This window comes from Melanaphis sacchari, unplaced genomic scaffold, assembly GCF_002803265.2.
Source record: "Melanaphis sacchari strain LSU unplaced genomic scaffold, SCAv2.0 Contig4_pilon_pilon, whole genome shotgun sequence".
NCBI classification, from domain to species: Eukaryota; Metazoa; Arthropoda; class Insecta; order Hemiptera; family Aphididae; genus Melanaphis; species Melanaphis sacchari.
In genome coordinates this window covers 179,319-197,521 of record NW_020271335.1, presented here as the reverse complement: position 1 = coordinate 197,521, position 18,203 = coordinate 179,319, and the positions used below count along the sequence as shown (strand labels likewise).

At 25.8% G+C, this 18,203-nt stretch overlaps 1 protein-coding gene across 1 annotated transcript in view; it reads right to left on the bottom strand.

The window, feature by feature from the left end:
• Positions 1-7,976: 7,976 nt before the first annotated feature.
• LOC112599010 (kinesin-like protein KIF12) overlaps positions 7,977-18,203 on the bottom strand; it is a 34,479-nt gene continuing 24,252 nt past the window's right edge. The window contains exons 12-16 of the mRNA XM_025345709.1: positions 17,120-17,333; positions 16,036-16,138; positions 11,308-11,390; positions 11,159-11,248; positions 7,977-8,622 (exon numbers count right to left, since the gene is read on the bottom strand). Coding sequence (XP_025201494.1) covers positions 8,121-8,622; positions 11,159-11,248; positions 11,308-11,390; positions 16,036-16,138; positions 17,120-17,333 — 992 coding nt within the window. The 3' untranslated portion in view covers positions 7,977-8,120. The remainder of the gene's footprint in view (positions 8,623-11,158; positions 11,249-11,307; positions 11,391-16,035; positions 16,139-17,119; positions 17,334-18,203) is intronic.

Genomic DNA, 18,203 nt, shown 5'->3' with positions numbered 1-18,203 from the left:
TTTTAGACGGTATTGTTAAAGTTAGAGTTCTATTTATAGCAGCATTAATACATAAATGTATAAGTTGCCTGCAGTTTCCAATTTTATATCATTACTTATGAAGTCATCGAGTTCTAATATTAAATACAAATTTGTTGATTTTGTTTATATTTATAATATGTATGATAATCGACAAGTGTTTGAAGTTTGACATTATTTCATGTGAAATATTCACTATGAGGTAATATATTTCACAGAAACGTGAAAAATTGATTTTTTATAACAAGTATTATTGGTATTAACGTATTAAATGCCGCAGTTGATACATTATTATATTAAAATAATAAAATATAGGTATTGGATTTTCGTTAAAAAATAATGCACACGAACAAAACCGTGCAGAATAATCTCTATTCTCATTTCTCTTCTATAATCAATCAATCAATGGTCGCAACTTGTAACCTTGTAGAGAATGATAAAAGCAATGATATCTACCGTTTTGTAATTTGGTATATTAAATAACCATCAGCAATGAACTCTTGCTTGAGTCGCTAGATTTCGCTATAACGTATGATAATTGTATAAAAACATCCACATCACACTCATTGACAATGTAGAAATTTATAGCCGACTTAGCTAATTCTATGTACCTTGGTTTTACCGTAGGTATTTATTTATTTTTACGACTGACGGCAATTTCCAAAGGAAATACATAAATGTTAATAGGTACAATTAGAGATAATAATTAATGTTACGAGGAACAGATGTTATAATATATATATATATATATATATATATATATATATATATATATATAATATAACATTAAAATAATGGAAAGAAATTGATTTGTTGTAGAAGTATACATATTACATTAAAAACAAAACGTTATGTGGTCCTAGTCTAAGATAATCTTACTCTTTCGTTAGACTAAAAGTCTTAAGAGATTTGGGTCTGAGTCAATAATATTGTTCTTTGGATAGTGTTATTAGGTATATAAATAATTTGTTTTACGAGTGCTGATTTTGAAAACCTGTTTATTACGGGATCCTGTCCTAAGTAAATGAAATGTAACTCTATCTAGCAGACGGATAGTATCTATTTTACCATGAATTATGTTATTAATAAAACGTATGTTTAAAATTTTTCTTCTAGTTTCAAGGGACAATAAATTTAAAGATTCCGCTACTCATGCATAATTTGTGTTGAAATTTTAAAACATAGCCTGCGAAATGAGAAAAAAAACGTTTTTGAATCTTTTCGATTCTTTGGATGTCTTTCTGAGTATAAGGAGACCATAAAACAGATCCATATAAGTGATTGAGTAATATACGTCTGAATAATATTGATTTAAAAATCAAATATTTTAATTTAGTGGTATTATGATTGTACCATAAATTAAGAAGGGTCAACTTCACATCAGTTTTATCATAATGTAAATCATAGAAAAAAGTTGTATATCATGGAAAGTATACATTCATAAAATAAAATTCAAATGATTTAAAATAATTATTAACTAAAAAAAATTATTTGTTACATTTTAAGATCTTGAGAATTGATGGTAATTAAATATTTTATATTCTGTATAGTGAATAGTAACCAATATACTATTTTTATTTGGTGGATGGTAGGACTTTGAATATATTTAACGGTTAAGGTCTCTTTTCTTAGATATACATAAATATAATAGGTTGATGGCTTCAATAAAAACAAATTTATCATATAATTTATTATGTTTTAACTATAATTTTATATTATCTAGAAAAAATATTTTTGGTTTCCTATTAAGTAAAAATTATGGTAGAACTATGTTTTTTTATTAACAAATTATTAATAAAATAATATATTAATATACATTTCACGATGCCTTTTATAAATTAAGATGTACTACATACAAAAATAATACATTTAAATGTCAGTTTATATAACAGATTATAATATTGTTTGTCTAATTTAATGATACTATAATTATTAACAGGGCCGTAGAGAGAAAAGTTCAGGTCCGGGAGGAAAATGCTTAAGGGCCCCTATTAGTGGTGGTTTCAGGAGCCACGGTCACCCTCCTTCCCCCAACCTCTCACAAGACCAAATAAATTTCAAATATTTATACTTTTTCTATTTCAAGTAGCAAAGTAAAAGCACAAATTTGTAAACAATATTAGTTTTTTAATTAAATTGCTTTTTAAATAATTTTACATCTTTTATATGTATTCATACATTACATATTATTAGTTATCTTTTTTCGGGCCCGGGGGGAATCCTACCTTTCCTCCCCCCCCTAACGACAGGCCTGATTATTAATTACCTATTAACTGTAACTTTAATCTATCATACATAAAATTTATTTTCTATTTCATAGGTCGATTAACCCGTAGCACGCAAGGCAATTTTGTTTGGTCCGCGTAATAAATGTATGATGTACATACAAATAATCGAATTCCATAAGAACATCATTATGTTCATCATCTTTGTGGTCCTTGTTAATATTGCTATACATTTTTTGGCTCTTAGTATAACATTCGATCATATCTTCATAAAGCATATTTTATTCAAGAGTGTGGAAAATGACTGTGAGAAAATTACCGAATGTTTTTGTCACAGTGTATCTGATAGTACTGTGTGCATTATTTATACTTTCGATCATAAAACGTGTTGGAATAAAACGAATTGCATGCAAAGTATTGGTGTTACACAATACAATTGATCGATTTTATAATGTTTATATATGTATATCTATGTGACTAGGCACTTAAATAATAATATCTATAAGAAAATGCATAATTAATCCTAATGCTTTTGAGATTCCACTATTTCAACCTTTCGAGTGATTGTATATAACACATTATTATTTGTAGATTAGGATTCCGAGCATATTTGACGATGTCCATTAGTAAACGTAAACGATAAATTGCACGATTACGTGACCAAAATGTAAATTGAATTGGATCTTTATCGAGCCTAATACAAGTGTCTTATTTACATACATCAATTTTTGATAGAAAATATTCTCTCTATTATTACATTAGTTCCTGGTATTGGTAGAGAATATTCTACAAACTTCCAAAAAGTTATTGATAAAAATATTTTAACTTTTTACAATATAATATAATAATATAGGGATAATAGGATTAAAATGAAATTATCTTCTAAAAACGAGGAAAAAAGTTTCCTGTTTGAAGTTTGTCGGAACAGCGGGACATATTGATTAAATAAGAGAAAATTCCATTTTAAATGGGACGTATGGTCATCCTAATCTAATTCTACAAGTTTTAGAACGGTATAGAAAATGAAAATGCTTGGCCAATGAAGGAATTGAAAATAAATTAGCTTCTAAAATATGTAAGTGGATTAAATGTAATTAATTATTAAATATATACATATTTAAAATATTTTAATTATTTAATAATTAATAAATAATTTAAATTTAAAAACTGGAATTAATAAAATTAAATCAATACATAAATGTAGTAGCGTATTTATGGGGGGAGATGAGGAAGATATATCTTCCCCTTGACTTTTTTTTTAGTTTTGTAAATGATAAATAAATAAATGATTTATTATTTAATATGTTATATGTTATAATTATAAGGTTTATGTACCTACTATGTACAGATATAATATATATTAGGTGTGTAGTTATAATAAATAGATAGTATCTTCATGCATTTTGAGAAGAGAGAGAAAAACTATTTCAGTCATATCTCTCCCCTCAAATAAATCCTAAATACGTCACTGCATAAATGTAAGAGATTATATCACCTACCAACCTTGAATATAATTTTTTTATTGTTTACCCACAATTGATTTGTTAATATGTATAATATAATATGTAGGACGTTGGTATTATTTACAAGTTCAACTAATGCATAAATCAATTTAAATCAGAGTTCAAAAGGTTTAGTTTTTTTAATCTATGTATGTGTATGCGCTTTGGGAGAGTATAAATGATCCTGCTTTACAAACGTTTGCCCTTTAAAATAATTTTTTTAAGGTTTTATTATCCCAAGATTTGTACAAAATATACTTGTAAATGACGTGTATATTTATGTGCTTAGTTTTTAAGTGCACAGTGCATGTTTTTCCAACATCTTGGAACATATAATATATTTATTATAATAAAATATATAAATCGAGTATATTTTTTTTTAACTGTGGTTTTTATACATACAAAGATAAAGATTGAAAATGACAATAATATTAGTAATGTATTAAATTATTTATTTAGTTTAAAAGTTAAAATGAGTTTAACATGTTAAAACTGTTTTAATACCTATACTGTTATAAACTAGGACATGGCGTTGCGTCCATACAGATAATGTTATTTAATAGTTCTTGAACTATTGTATACTGATAGTTCAGTAGTTGGTTCAAATTTTTTTCAATGCAATTTAAGGATCTATTATAATATCAGATGAATTGAAGAAAGTACAGTAAGGTTTAATAGCGACAAATAATGATAGTATTCAACTTTAAAATTCTTGTAAACTGGAAGTTATATTATACGATATACAACATTGTTTCATAATAATATCAGATAGTATGATAACTTTAGAGTAAGTATGGGTTCTATTTTAACCTAAAATTTAGTTTTATTATACTATTCATTGTTTTATAGTTGTTTCCTCGTTTTATTTCAGTTTTGATGTAAACGTAACTAAATAAGTAAATGTTCTCTATACTTATATAAATCTTCAAGCTTACTACATACGACTCAGTGTCTCAATTTAATGCATAACTTTTACAATTTTTAATTGCGGTTCTTTTCACTATTATTTTTCTGTAGTTCTATTAAGATATTTTAGTTATGTATTTCAATACCTAATATAATTTAAGTAGGTATACGGCGATATGGATGAGAAATTTGAGTAGGCACAACATTGTTGTCGTGAATAAATCTTACCGATATTTCATAATTTATAGATATTATGATAATTTAATTTAATTATGTTATTTTAACATAGTAGTCGCCGCTAATTGTACTAAAGGTTAAAAGTTTCTTTAGGCTGTTGGATTCAAATAAGCGGTTCACGATTTACACGTATACATTTGTGTATTGGACAAACTACACTGGTTGAGTAGGTCAACGTATGTTGTTAAGGGTATACTTTCACATTTTTGAAAAATTTTCTATTTTTATCGTTATCAAATTTTTTTTTATGAATAACGACATATTTTTTAAAATATATAAATAAATATATATACGAGTATTTATATATTATTAGTAGATCATCAAATTAAATTTGTTTATTATAACGCATAATACGAGTATGTATGTATTTTTGTTTTTGTACCTTTTACCTAATTGACTCCTTCAGGTAATGGACTCGCGTTCTTGTGAAGTACAGGATTCAATAAGTGGCAACTACTGTAAGAGAATTATTAAAATTATCCATACATCTGATTCCACTACTCAAGTTGAGGTTGAAGAAATAATATATACTGCAGTCATCAATTAAAAATAATATATAATAATATAATAAGACAATAAATGTACAAAAAAGTTTTGTTTACAGGAGAACAATTTATGTTATATACTAAAAAAAAAATATTGTATATTATATGAAGAGATACGTATGTAGGTAGGTATAGTAGTATAGTATATTAATCATTAATATAGAGAGGAAGATAAGTTATCTTAAACATGAGTGTCTATAATAAATAGTATAATAATTAATAGGAGTCAATAGAAAACGCAATGCATTAAAAATATCAAATATATAAAACTAAATAAACTTAATATTAAATAGGTATTTAAGTAAGGTTATGTTGGGTCCTAGAGGGATGGTGTACAGCTCTCGTGTACGTTTGGGTGAATTAGTTTCTAGTTCAAAATTAAGAATTTTTACACTTTTGATTTTAATGGAAATTTTTTAGATAAAACGTTATTTAACGTTATTACTAGGTATTATAACAGGTGTTTGATAGCTATATTACTATTATAGACATTATAGTATAATTCGCATTGTAATAAGGGACGATTTCATACTGTAAATAGTCAGTTAAAAATAGACTATTATGTTATATAAGAATAAAATAGAAAATTCAAGCATCCAATAGGAGTATAATAATAATATTAGGCGATTTTTGGGAAATCTACTTAATCGATTGGATATTTTATGTATTCTATGATAATGATCAGTTAATCGTTAATGTAATGGTAAATGATAAAAAGGAAGTATCTTTGATAAATAATTTGTTTGTTTTCTATTTTAAACATTATTTTTAATTATTCAGGTTTTATTAATATTATTGTAAGGACAGAACGTAATTATGTAAATTTTCTAAACAAGGTAAAACAGTCTGTGAATGCAAAAAAGTTTTTATAACCAAAAAACGTGTTACAAATTATAGTTAGTCTCATGGCGCAAACAGTATTATATATTATCATACATTTTAACAAATGATGGATCACCTTAAATTCTGAAAAATAATTATAGTATTTTTGAATCGTAACTAAGCTAATATACTAGTAGAATTTGGACAGAAAATAATATTTAATAGTGATATTCAAAATAGGTATGCATATGATTTTTAATATTTGACATGTTCACAATTTACATATATGTAATAATTAATTAAGTTAAGTTAATAGAAAACTTTTTTTATGTTTCAAGTTTCCTAAAGTCTATTTTCAACTTCGTTCAGTTAAAAATTAATAAAAAAATTGACTCAATTTTGTTAAAAAATAAAATTTTACGTTTTATAATTATTGGTAACAAAAATAGCTTTTTTAAATGATGCTATAATATCCTACCCATGAATTTGATATTTTTCCAAACTCAAATCTTAATAAATATATGTTAATGATAAATGTTGGGAGAGCAGTTGATTCTCCGACAAAGTTCCCTTCATTCATCAAAGAAGGGAATCTTAAGTCGTATTTTTGTATTTGTATTTTAATATTTAGGAAACTTTGTATTATTATATCCACTGATAAATAATATTTTATAAACTATTTTATTCTTAATAAGTTCTACCTATCTAACTATGTTATAAGACATACATTTTTGATAAATGCAAATTGGTAACTATTAAATAAAATGATAATGTATATTGTATACGTTTTTGGATTGAACGAGTCCTAGATGATTTTGAGATATGTAATATTCCTTAAATAAATATATAATAGTTTAATTTTATCAACATTTTAATACATCTGTATAAAATTTATTTTAAATTAATATCACCTCATGTACGGTAAAAAAGTAACTTATTTAGTTAATTCTAAAAATAATTAACGAATTTTCAAGTTAACGTATTAACTTAATGTTAATTTTTAACTCGTTATTACTCAAATATGTATTTTTACACTGTGATACCTGCACATGAAATGATATTTGATAAATATTTATAAATGTCAAGAACACTTTATACACTTTACATTTTATAGTAGGCTTCTTAGTAGTTTCTAAACAATTGCCTTATGTCTAGTAGTAGATTTTAAACATTTTTCTCGGTTATAGCATTGAGCTATATAGATACATTTCAATTGAATGTAAATAATTCACCATACGACAATTAAACGCAGTTATTTTATAGGACATTGGTTGATCGTATAGACTAATTATTTATTGTAAAATTATTGATCGTAAATAATTGCAAATCACAGTATTATCTTATCCGAGTTATTCGCTATTTTTCGTCATTAGTATAGAATTAGATTAATAACTATTATCGCAATACCTACATGTCCTACATATAAGCCTATTTTTGAGACATTAATAACATTATAGAAGTTACCAGTACAGACACATTGGCACTAAAGAGAATTTTCTGTATTACATATTTAAGCTTTAAGTATTGTATGCGTAAAATATAGATAAGTAATATAGGTAGATAAGATATTAGTATGTTGATATCTAAGTTGGAAATTAAATTGGTAGGCTTAATTTTTTTAAATTTTTTATGCAATTTAAACTTGATTTTGTATTATTATTATTATTTTTTAATTTATTACACATTTTTATCTGCAATTAATAATAAAACAGTTACTGTACGGTTTATAAGTCGTGATAAATATTGTTCCGATAAATTTTTATGACGATCAATAATTTGCGATAAATTTTCGTAAGGTAAAATATGTTTACAATATAATGACGGAATTTAACCCATTGAAGTCCATACGGTTCATGTGGTGGATTTCAACTAGACGTGGCGGCTGTTTTCATGGCGACGGCGGCGGCTGTTCGAGTGTTTCCAGCATGGTGTCTGTATCCGTTGTACATCTGTGGCGTCACCGGACTTCCAAACGGGTCGCGGCTTCTGGCTGGGGTGTCTCGCCTCGAGTACACGCTACTCCCGACGCTGTCCCGTCGAACTTGTACGCCATTGCTGATGTCGTCACCGGAGTCTACGATGTCCGGCAGTGAAAATCGACCTCCGGCGCTCCGTCGATCATCTGCACTGCCGATGTCGTCACCTCCACTGCTTCTACGACCTCCACTGTTTCTATCACTGCTGCTATCTCCCCTGTTGTCTCTTAAGTGATCACTGTCTTTGGCTGCTCGTGGTATGTCAAATGCTTGTCGGCTGATGATGGACGCGAGCGTCGACGCTGCTGAGCTCAGCCCGTTGTCAAATTTGTTGTTAGGTTCGTCAACTACCAATGATGACGAGGTTACGCGGTCAACCATAGGCGGCGATCTATGGTAATATACAAATGTGCAAACGTTACATGCATTTAGAGATGTTAAATTTCGGAAATTTAATTTTTGAACTATTTTTAAGGGGAAATACCTGAAATGTTAAGGTAATTTAAAAATTTAATTTTTAATTTTTAATACAACCTTTATTTGTACGTAGGTATTATTTAAGTTTGAAGTATTTTTAATTAAAATTCGAAATATATTTAATTAGTATGATTTAGTGGCTGATATTTTTGTTTAAATTCGCATAAAAATAACCATTATTGTGGCGGGTAACTATCAGCTAAGTAATTAAAAATAATTTAATCCTTATTAGTTGTCACTGTCAATCATTTTAATAGGATAATATTGCCAGCAATATTTTAGCATATCAAAACGATGAAATTGTTTTGTTCGTGTTTATTTGTCATGAATTAATAATAATAATTTAATCCAGTAAATTATTGATTATTTTTTCATTTACATTTGTATTCTGTTTTATGATACTGTTTTTGTTGTGTTAATTTAAATCAAAGCTCGATTTAAGTATACTGGTATTTTATAAATTAGGTTTAACTCGTTTTATTGAAAATTCAATTTTTTTTTTACTTTTATCTATGTTTTAGTGCCACCCATTGGAAATATATATTATGTATATCGTATATATTATATGTAAAGTACCTATCTGTATATTACACAGAATGCAGATTATAGTTTGGTTTATATTACTATACTATTTAAAATAAGTACCTACGAATTTTAAGTCTTACTTAAGTCTACAGATTTAAACTGAAGTACAAAAAATTGAATAATCATTATTCATTTTAATAATTATGTTTAGTTTAGGCTACCGGTATAATTATGTTTTAGAGCACGGAAAAGGATGGTTGTATAGGGATTGTCTGGAGTTGAATATAGGTCCTTTAAAATTGAATTTGTATCATCAGTTATAAATTTATATATAAATAATTGTACTTTCATAACATTAAAAATATAATATATCATTTTTCTCCTTATGGCTATATATTTATAAATTTTGTTTTAGTTAAAAAAATTGAGAGTTATTTTGATTTTTCCAAAATAATAAAATATTGAATTTTATTAAACTAAACAATTGTATAAGGATTTAAAACATTGCCAATGCAATGCAATTCAAATTAATAATACTTAAAAAAATGTATTGTTAATAATGATAAATAAGTGTTCGCTCAATATATTGAAAATAATTTAGATTACGTAAATCACTAAAGATTTTTGGATTGTTGAAATAATTTAATTGGTTAAGTACTTAAAATAAACTTTTTTCATGAAAATATAACTGTTGTAGAATTATTAAAATCATGTTTTTTGTTTTGATATACAATTAGCAGGTATTGTATACAATATACATGCAATATATTATATAGGTAAAGCAGTTTTTAAACTATGTACCTTCTTGATATTACTTAGGTACAGTAGGGTCTAAGTAAAATTAAAAATATTCTAAATTTATGAATACCTGTGTTTGTCGTTCAATTTGGCTGCATGATTATAAAGAATTAATGGTCGACCATTTGAAGTGTTACTCTTTATTTATACAGGGTTTAAATTTAAATTTAATAATATAGTTCTTTTAATTCTATAATATTAGTCCATTGGCAATTTACTTATGTACATAATACATTTTAGAAACATTTTGTTGGCTGTATGCGTATAGAAATGTTAGTTATATTGATTCCTGTACATATTTTCTGTACACAAATTATTTGAAAATACTTCTCGTTAAATTTTAATTTACTATATTGCGTGTTCAATAAGAACCGTAATTGAGTAAAGTGTAGCTAGTGGGTTTTTCAACCATTGTTTCTCTTTAAAAATACGTCAGTATTTTATTTTAATATTGCATGTTTTGTTCCAAATAATTGAAATATTCAATCGACTATAATTGGATACTGTTTCAATATGATATGGCTTATAAATTGTGTAAAACCGATGAGGTATAGTTTCATAAAGTTACGAAGTATAGGTACATATATTTTATTTACTTGTCAAACTTAATTAATAAGTGACGTCAAGTATCAATTCTATACAATATGAGCTTTTGACACGATAAACATTATTAATGTGTATTAACCTAACCCCAAACACTATTTTTACATAATTATTCTTTAAGCCTAGTTGTAATTTATAAATTACGTATTTTAAACAATGGTGATTTAAACACATACGAGTTTTATAATGCTTACAATCTTTGGAGCCGTTAGTTGGTTTATTGAAAACTTGTTTACTTTAGTTTTAGAAAGTTTGCAAGACTAATTAAATAAGACGGGTACATTTTGAAGTTTTCAAGGAAAACTTATTTACTGAAATTCCTGTGGGGTTTTCAGTTGATATGTTAATTTTATATGAAACGGTCTAGACAATAATTATTTAGCCACTATACTTTGAATAATATGATATATGACTTTTTATGTTGGTTGGTGTATATAAAATGAAGTTATATACACCATGACGCGTAGGGTGAGTAAAAATTTCCGCGAAAATTCATGAGGATTTATATGTTATTATTTTTTTACCTTTTAGTTGAAGTTGGTTTCGACGGTGTTTTATAAATATCTGATAAAGCTTTTCTTCGGTTTTTGAAAGAGCCCACAAAATTACTTATTCTGAAAAATAATAAACTTATAGTGTTATTTCTATAATAACGAATACTTCAATATCATACGTATTTCCAATTCCTTTTTTATCTATTTCTCTTTGATAGGCTATAGGTAAATCTCTTTTTTCTCTCTCCAATCCAATATTTTCCTGAAACATAATGTATTTCTTGACTAAATATGTTTTTGATTATGTATGTAATCATAACACTTCATTTTATGAATTTATATGTGTTATTTACATGATTTTTGTTTTAAATCTATACAAAAGTTTCTTTGTTTGTATCCATTTTTATCTTTTACAGTTCAACAATTTATTAAGGATAAGTTTTGCCATTTATGAGTTATTAGTTATTCAATATATGAGCATTGTTCGTGTTATTTATACAAAATATAAAACCCATATAAGTATCGTCATTTATCAGTTTTATCACTACAAGAAACGAGACATTTTATCTTAAAAAAAAAAAATTATGTGAATTGATAATTTAATTTTAAAATGTTAAATACTAAAAAACTAGATTAGATGCAGAATACGAATGACAGGCGTGATCACTCGTCTGACTTCACTCTTTACAGAGCAGAAATGAACAATAATGAATAAAGTGGTGTATTATTTACCATAAATTTGAAAACTATACTTAAAGTATACCATTGTATTTGTAAAACAATTCAGAGCGGAGTTTGGTTAAAACATTTTTGCTAAAGTACTTTCATTACTTTTTAAGGTTGTCGTCAGATTCTCATAAATTTATAAAGAATATTGTGGAAATTTAAAATACATATTTTCAAAAAAATACTACTAACTAGACTTGATTTAATACAAACAAACTTAATATAATTTGAAATAATACTTATTTTGTTAATCCAAAATTAATTTTAAAATTAAAAATTATGTATATTTTTTTGTACACCTATTATTACTGTATTTTAAGGCCACATTTTATTTATTTTTTTGCAGGTCAGTTGAATTACGTTTTATGATTAAGATTTTAAAATTTATAATTCATAGTTTAATGTTTAATGAAGTTGAATTTTTAGGGTTAATGTATAATAATTTTAGACTATTATTAACAAGGTTATTATTATTATTCGAAAATGTATATTAGGTATATAAAATATTTAATCAGTTAAAATTTTGTAAAATTTTTTGTTATTAATTATCATAATATTTAGATTTTTTTTTTTAATATCTATTCGCTGAAATAGTAATATCTTAGATGTTTAAAGTGATCAACATATTATTTTAAAATTGTTAAATTTGTTCAGTAAATTTGTAAATTTGTTATTATTTTTTTGTCGACATTGATTTTGGCCACATACTCGTAGATATGATTTATTTATTTGTTTTCATGTTTATGTTTATTTATACAATTTTTTTTGATTGTATCTATTGTTTATAAATTATTCTTATATATATTACCAAAAAGATGATAATTCAGGAATTATCGTGATTTCCCAGTCATTGTTGACAATGACTGGAAAGTATAGGAAATGTTGGATATTTCGTAACTTTATCAACATTTTCGTATTATATTTGGCAATGTTATAAATCCGTATCAAAACAAATGTTAACACCATGCTGTATCGGCGATCGATCTAATCTTGAAACATAGGTAGGTACCTAAAGTATATTCATTTATGGTAAACCCGGTTTTATTTTTGTTATCATAACCTATTGTAACTATTTGCAACAGCATACCTGGATCGTAAGGATTTACAGGATGCCATTGTAAAACACAGTATAAAACCAATAGATGTTCTTAGTGATTATCGTGCATGTACTAGATTATGTAATTCTAAGTGTCATAACAGTCTACCATGAAATAATAAGGATGAAAAGATATAAAATATTGAAGTCACTTAAAAAAAAAAAAAAAATCGATATAATAAAAATAAGTTAATCTTAAATGTTTTGAGATTATGATTTATCCTTATAATAGATAATAAGTATAATAATATATTATTCAATTTTTAACTTAATTTTTAATGTTATCATTAGGGTTTATGGCCTTAAAAAAACTAAAAATACATGAAAATATGCCGGATAAATATTAAAATATACTTAAAAAAAAATTAAATATGTCATTTGCGTTACATCGAGGTTCATATCATATTTAAGTTATTTTTAAATTTGTAACATAAAATTGAATGTACTGATTCTATGTCAACGAATTTATTACTGAATCTGTAATGTGCACAACTAAAAGAAAAAATATGCAAAAGTCATAAACATCTTAACTCTAGTTATCATCAATGCCTTCTTTTATTAGGAATTGTTATCAATGACTAGTTATTGACGTTAATTTCTTGTTAAATCAGGCATTATCGTTATTGACTGGTATTGTCAACATTGATTAAATGTCATCTTTTATGGTAAAATATATATGATATTTAAAGATATAACCATTTTACATTTTAATGTTTTAAACTTCATTTTTACTCATATCCTTATTTAAAGTTTATAAACATATATTTTTTATTTATTATATAAACTTCTAGTGGCTAATGGCAATATATCATGTTTGTTAAACTTTTTTGGATTTATATGAAATTTAAATTATAAAAACATTGTTTATAATTGGTTCTTTATTAAGCAATAAGTAGGTAGGTATTTATTTCTTTTTTTTAGAATCATTCTAAGTATTTTCCTAATATTTATGTATTTTAAACTTAATTAAGTCATGTCTAACAATTGACAATAATTGGTGGTGATTAAAAACTGATAAGAATTACGTGCAAAGAATGTTGTTATTTATGTTAACGTTTTTAATAAAGAAAAAATTGTTTTGAATTGTAATAGCTTAAGAAATTTTCCGTTTTCGAAGCTAATTAAATTTGAGTTTATTCTACAGTGTCTGTATTAAATGTGTATGCAATTGATAATTATGCTTTAATGATTAAAGTTCATGTTTATAATTTATTTATCACATTAATGCTATTGAAGTTATAATAGCACCGTATTCAACCGTGTTAAATTTATGTTCAAAAATCAAATAGTATGATTTTTAAACTATTAACTTAATTTTTATAATATTGAGCAATTTGCTATATTTTATGTGATTTGACGGGTTTTTATTTTATTATTGTTAATATTTTAATTACATATATGTTTCTGTAATACTTATTTTAAATGCCGCAATGCTTTTCTTTAACGATATATTTTATTATTTAGAATTTAAGTCCTAAAACAGTCTTACACAAAAGCTACATGTCGAACACAACGGAATAAGCAAAATTGTTTAATGGATATAAACTTGGCAAATAACGACCTAGATTTTGATATTTAAAAACACCAGTAGATACAACTTACGGATTGGAAAACTATTGAATTCCAATAGGTATATAAGTTATTATGTTAGTAATACTTGCATTTTCTTGTTGACAATATTAGTGTTTCAGATTTAGTTAGATACCCGAAAATTTATTGCTATCGAACTGCCAGCTTAGCTAATATAAGACTATTCGCTGCCTATGGTGAATTTAAACTATGTGAATGTGAGAATCTCCATAAAACTAGATTTACTATGGTTAGTTTGAAATAACCTCTGGGGCTTTGGTCCTGGCATTTTCAGATTTACCATAAAACTATAGTAAAACCCACGAGAAAGGCTGATTACCACTGGTTAAATTATGCTTAGAATAATCCAACTCGATCGTGTAGCCAACCAGGCAGTGACTGTAAAATGGCCCCTCATCGACTACTTTTTGACATTTTGTACTATATATATATATAATATATTAGTTTCGATGGATCCACGTATTAAATCTTTTTGTTTTCAACTCAGAGTCATATTTTTATTGTGGTGAGTTATTATTGCTTTCAAATTTAATACTGTAAATTCATATTACTGTATAATATTTTTCTTAAGATGAGTTAAATAAGTAAACACCATACTAGAGCGAAATACAATCCAGTAGGAGATAGGGAATTATATTAGTAGGTACAGCGAAGTTGTGTATAGTTACATCTGATTCTAAAATATCAAATTTAAACTAGATTATTAATTTCTTTGGATGTATTATGTATGAATGCATTTCTATTATATTACACTGATAATATATTTTATTCGTACTTATAATCATTTATTTTTTAGAAATTAAAAAACAAAAGAAAGAAAAACGAGTACAAAAACTTATACATTTCTCTAATTTTTTTTATAAAAATGAATACGAAACATTTTTTTTTTTTAAAAGATCTATATTTTTTCTTGTGATATTATGTTAATCAATCGGATAAGTAAACTTGTAAATTTATGATATTCGAGGATCAAACGTTTGTCAAACCTATATTTCGTATTCCTTAGAGGTTTGACTGTGGTAACAAAAGTTGACTAAAACCCTTGAATATACAATATTCATATTTATATTTTAAAAATTTGTGTAAATGATAAATCGTATTATATTGAAATATTATTCATACAGCAAACAAAACATAAAGTAAAATATGTGTCTATCGAGTTTTATATGTTATTTTTAATACTGAAGTATTAAATACCTATAGAAAATAAAGAACTTTCGTTATAATGCATACATTTAAATTATTCTTATATCATGTTATTATATTATACATTATTCTAGTTGTTTGAACATATTTTTAGTTATATATTATTTAGTATTCAAACTTTCGTCCAATAGTTTTAATTTTTACTAAAATTCAAAATTTGAATTGCACATATACTATATTATACGTAAATACAAATTATTATAAAGCTCCAAATATATTGATAGAAATACGGAAGTAACATAAATCATATTTAAATTGATTAAAAATATTTAAATGTAATTCAACTTACCATTTGGATATTTTGCGTGTTTAGAGAGCTGTTGGTCGAGGCCAGTTCAATTTTGTCAACATATTGGCCACGCGCTGGAATTATTGGAGATCTTATACATGCCCTGAAAGTATGTTTGTTCTAGCGCTTTAATAATTACGGGATTGTGCACGGCATGCAATTTAACGAAGTTAAGAATCGTGAGATTTACGTATATTGTAATAGTATTTCTGATTGAAGTATATTACGAATATTAAATATAACTGTGCTTATGGGTTTATTTTTGTAGTTATCAAGGACTTTTAAATTGTATTCAAATTGAATTTAAATGATATTATATTAGTTATTCGTGTCTTTAAAATTGTTTTAGTATGTTCTATGATTACGATTTTCCAAGTGTATTATTGCTTTGATGTATTCTATTCTCGTCACGAACGTTGTATAGATTGATTTAGTTTATTTTGTAATGACGGCTTTACGATTCTTTAATTTCGACCTGTATGTGTTGATATTTATTGTGGTATACAGTATTATCGTGTTACCTAAATATTAAATAATTATAAAATAAAATAGCAACAGTGACGTATTTAAAACTAAAATATTAATTTAGTTTTTAAATTACATTAAGGTTAATTTTCTTGACGTTTCGTTAATTTTTAATATGCGCACGTCGTGCATACATATTAAAGTAACCACGAACTACGAAGGGTTGAACTAATCTAAGTTTATTATTATTTTCAATTATTTAACACGTTATTCATATAAATGACAAGTACCAAGTAGATAAATCCATTATGTTAGTTTTCTTATTATAAAAATGAAATACAATTTTCATTTTTGATCGTAAGCCTAAGTAGTATTTTTTAGTCTTGTTAGAAACAGACTAAAATAGTTTCGAAGAGTTTAAAATACATAGATAGAAATTCAATAAAACTGTGCTGTAGAAACCGAAGACAAAAAAACATAACAGTGTAGACATAACAACTGCAAAGAATTAATCAAGCAAGAGACACACGTACAACATTTTATTGCTATGAGACGAAAAGAAGAAAGAAAAATAGAGACAAAATCACAAAATCGGTTATTTTTTTATAAAAGTATTTACGAGTTGACGTCCTCAAGTTTCTTCAGTAGCCGTTCGTTCTCCCGACAAACAATTTCGTGGTCTCTTTGTAATAGGTCCCTGGAGTTGAATAGCTCGGCGTTTTCTCTGCGCAGCGCCTCATTTTCGTTCGCGTAATGTTTGACCAAATCCACAAGCTCCTTGGGGTCCATTTGTATTAACCGGTCCATGTCCATATTGGGCGGCATTTTTACATCTACGAGAAATAAAAGTAATTATTAGGTCAGGTTCGGCTGAAAATGTTATTATTATTGTTATTATGGTTGTGTACGAAATTGCGTAAACGTGTAAAAACTAAGGGATAGTTTTACCGAAACTGAATACGAAATAATATAATATAATATAACATATTATAAGTATAAGGGTAGCGTTTTAATAAAATGATTGTTTTGATAGAACATAAGAAAGACAAAACAAAGGTAGGTATCCTTAAATCGTTTGTCACTTGATAATCGGAAAAATAATAGGAAATGTCTGAAATATATTGTTTTTTGAACGGAAACACTATCATCGGATGTATGTAGCTATTTGTTGAAATATTGTTAATCGTGGATTATATTGTTCAACGTGTTGAACACAGAAACTGTATTGTATTTATAAAAAGAAATAATTTTAGACAAGTAGTAATATTTTGAGTTGTAAAGTTCGAATTAAATTTATACAATTTGTTGATACTAACCAACTTATCTATGAAATGTATAGATAAAAAAAAAATTGTTTTTAATTTTAATAAAGTTGAGAGATATTTTAGATGAATTAACTCGACAAATGCTAACTTAAAAGAAACGCAATTTAATATCACATTTTATTTCTGTACGTAAATAAGAAATAATAATAAAATAGCGGTTGACTCTTTAGTGTACTCGTAACATTATTACACAAATATGTTTGAACATTTAATATATTTTACACGTCTTTAAGTTTTATGGTTATCAATGTTATTTCCATTTCATATTTACTGTTTAAGTAAAATAAGCTCACCATTCACCAAATATCTTCAATATAATTTTCTTTTTTAATTATTGATTATGTAATGAAAATTATGTTGCTTTTTGGAACTATTGTA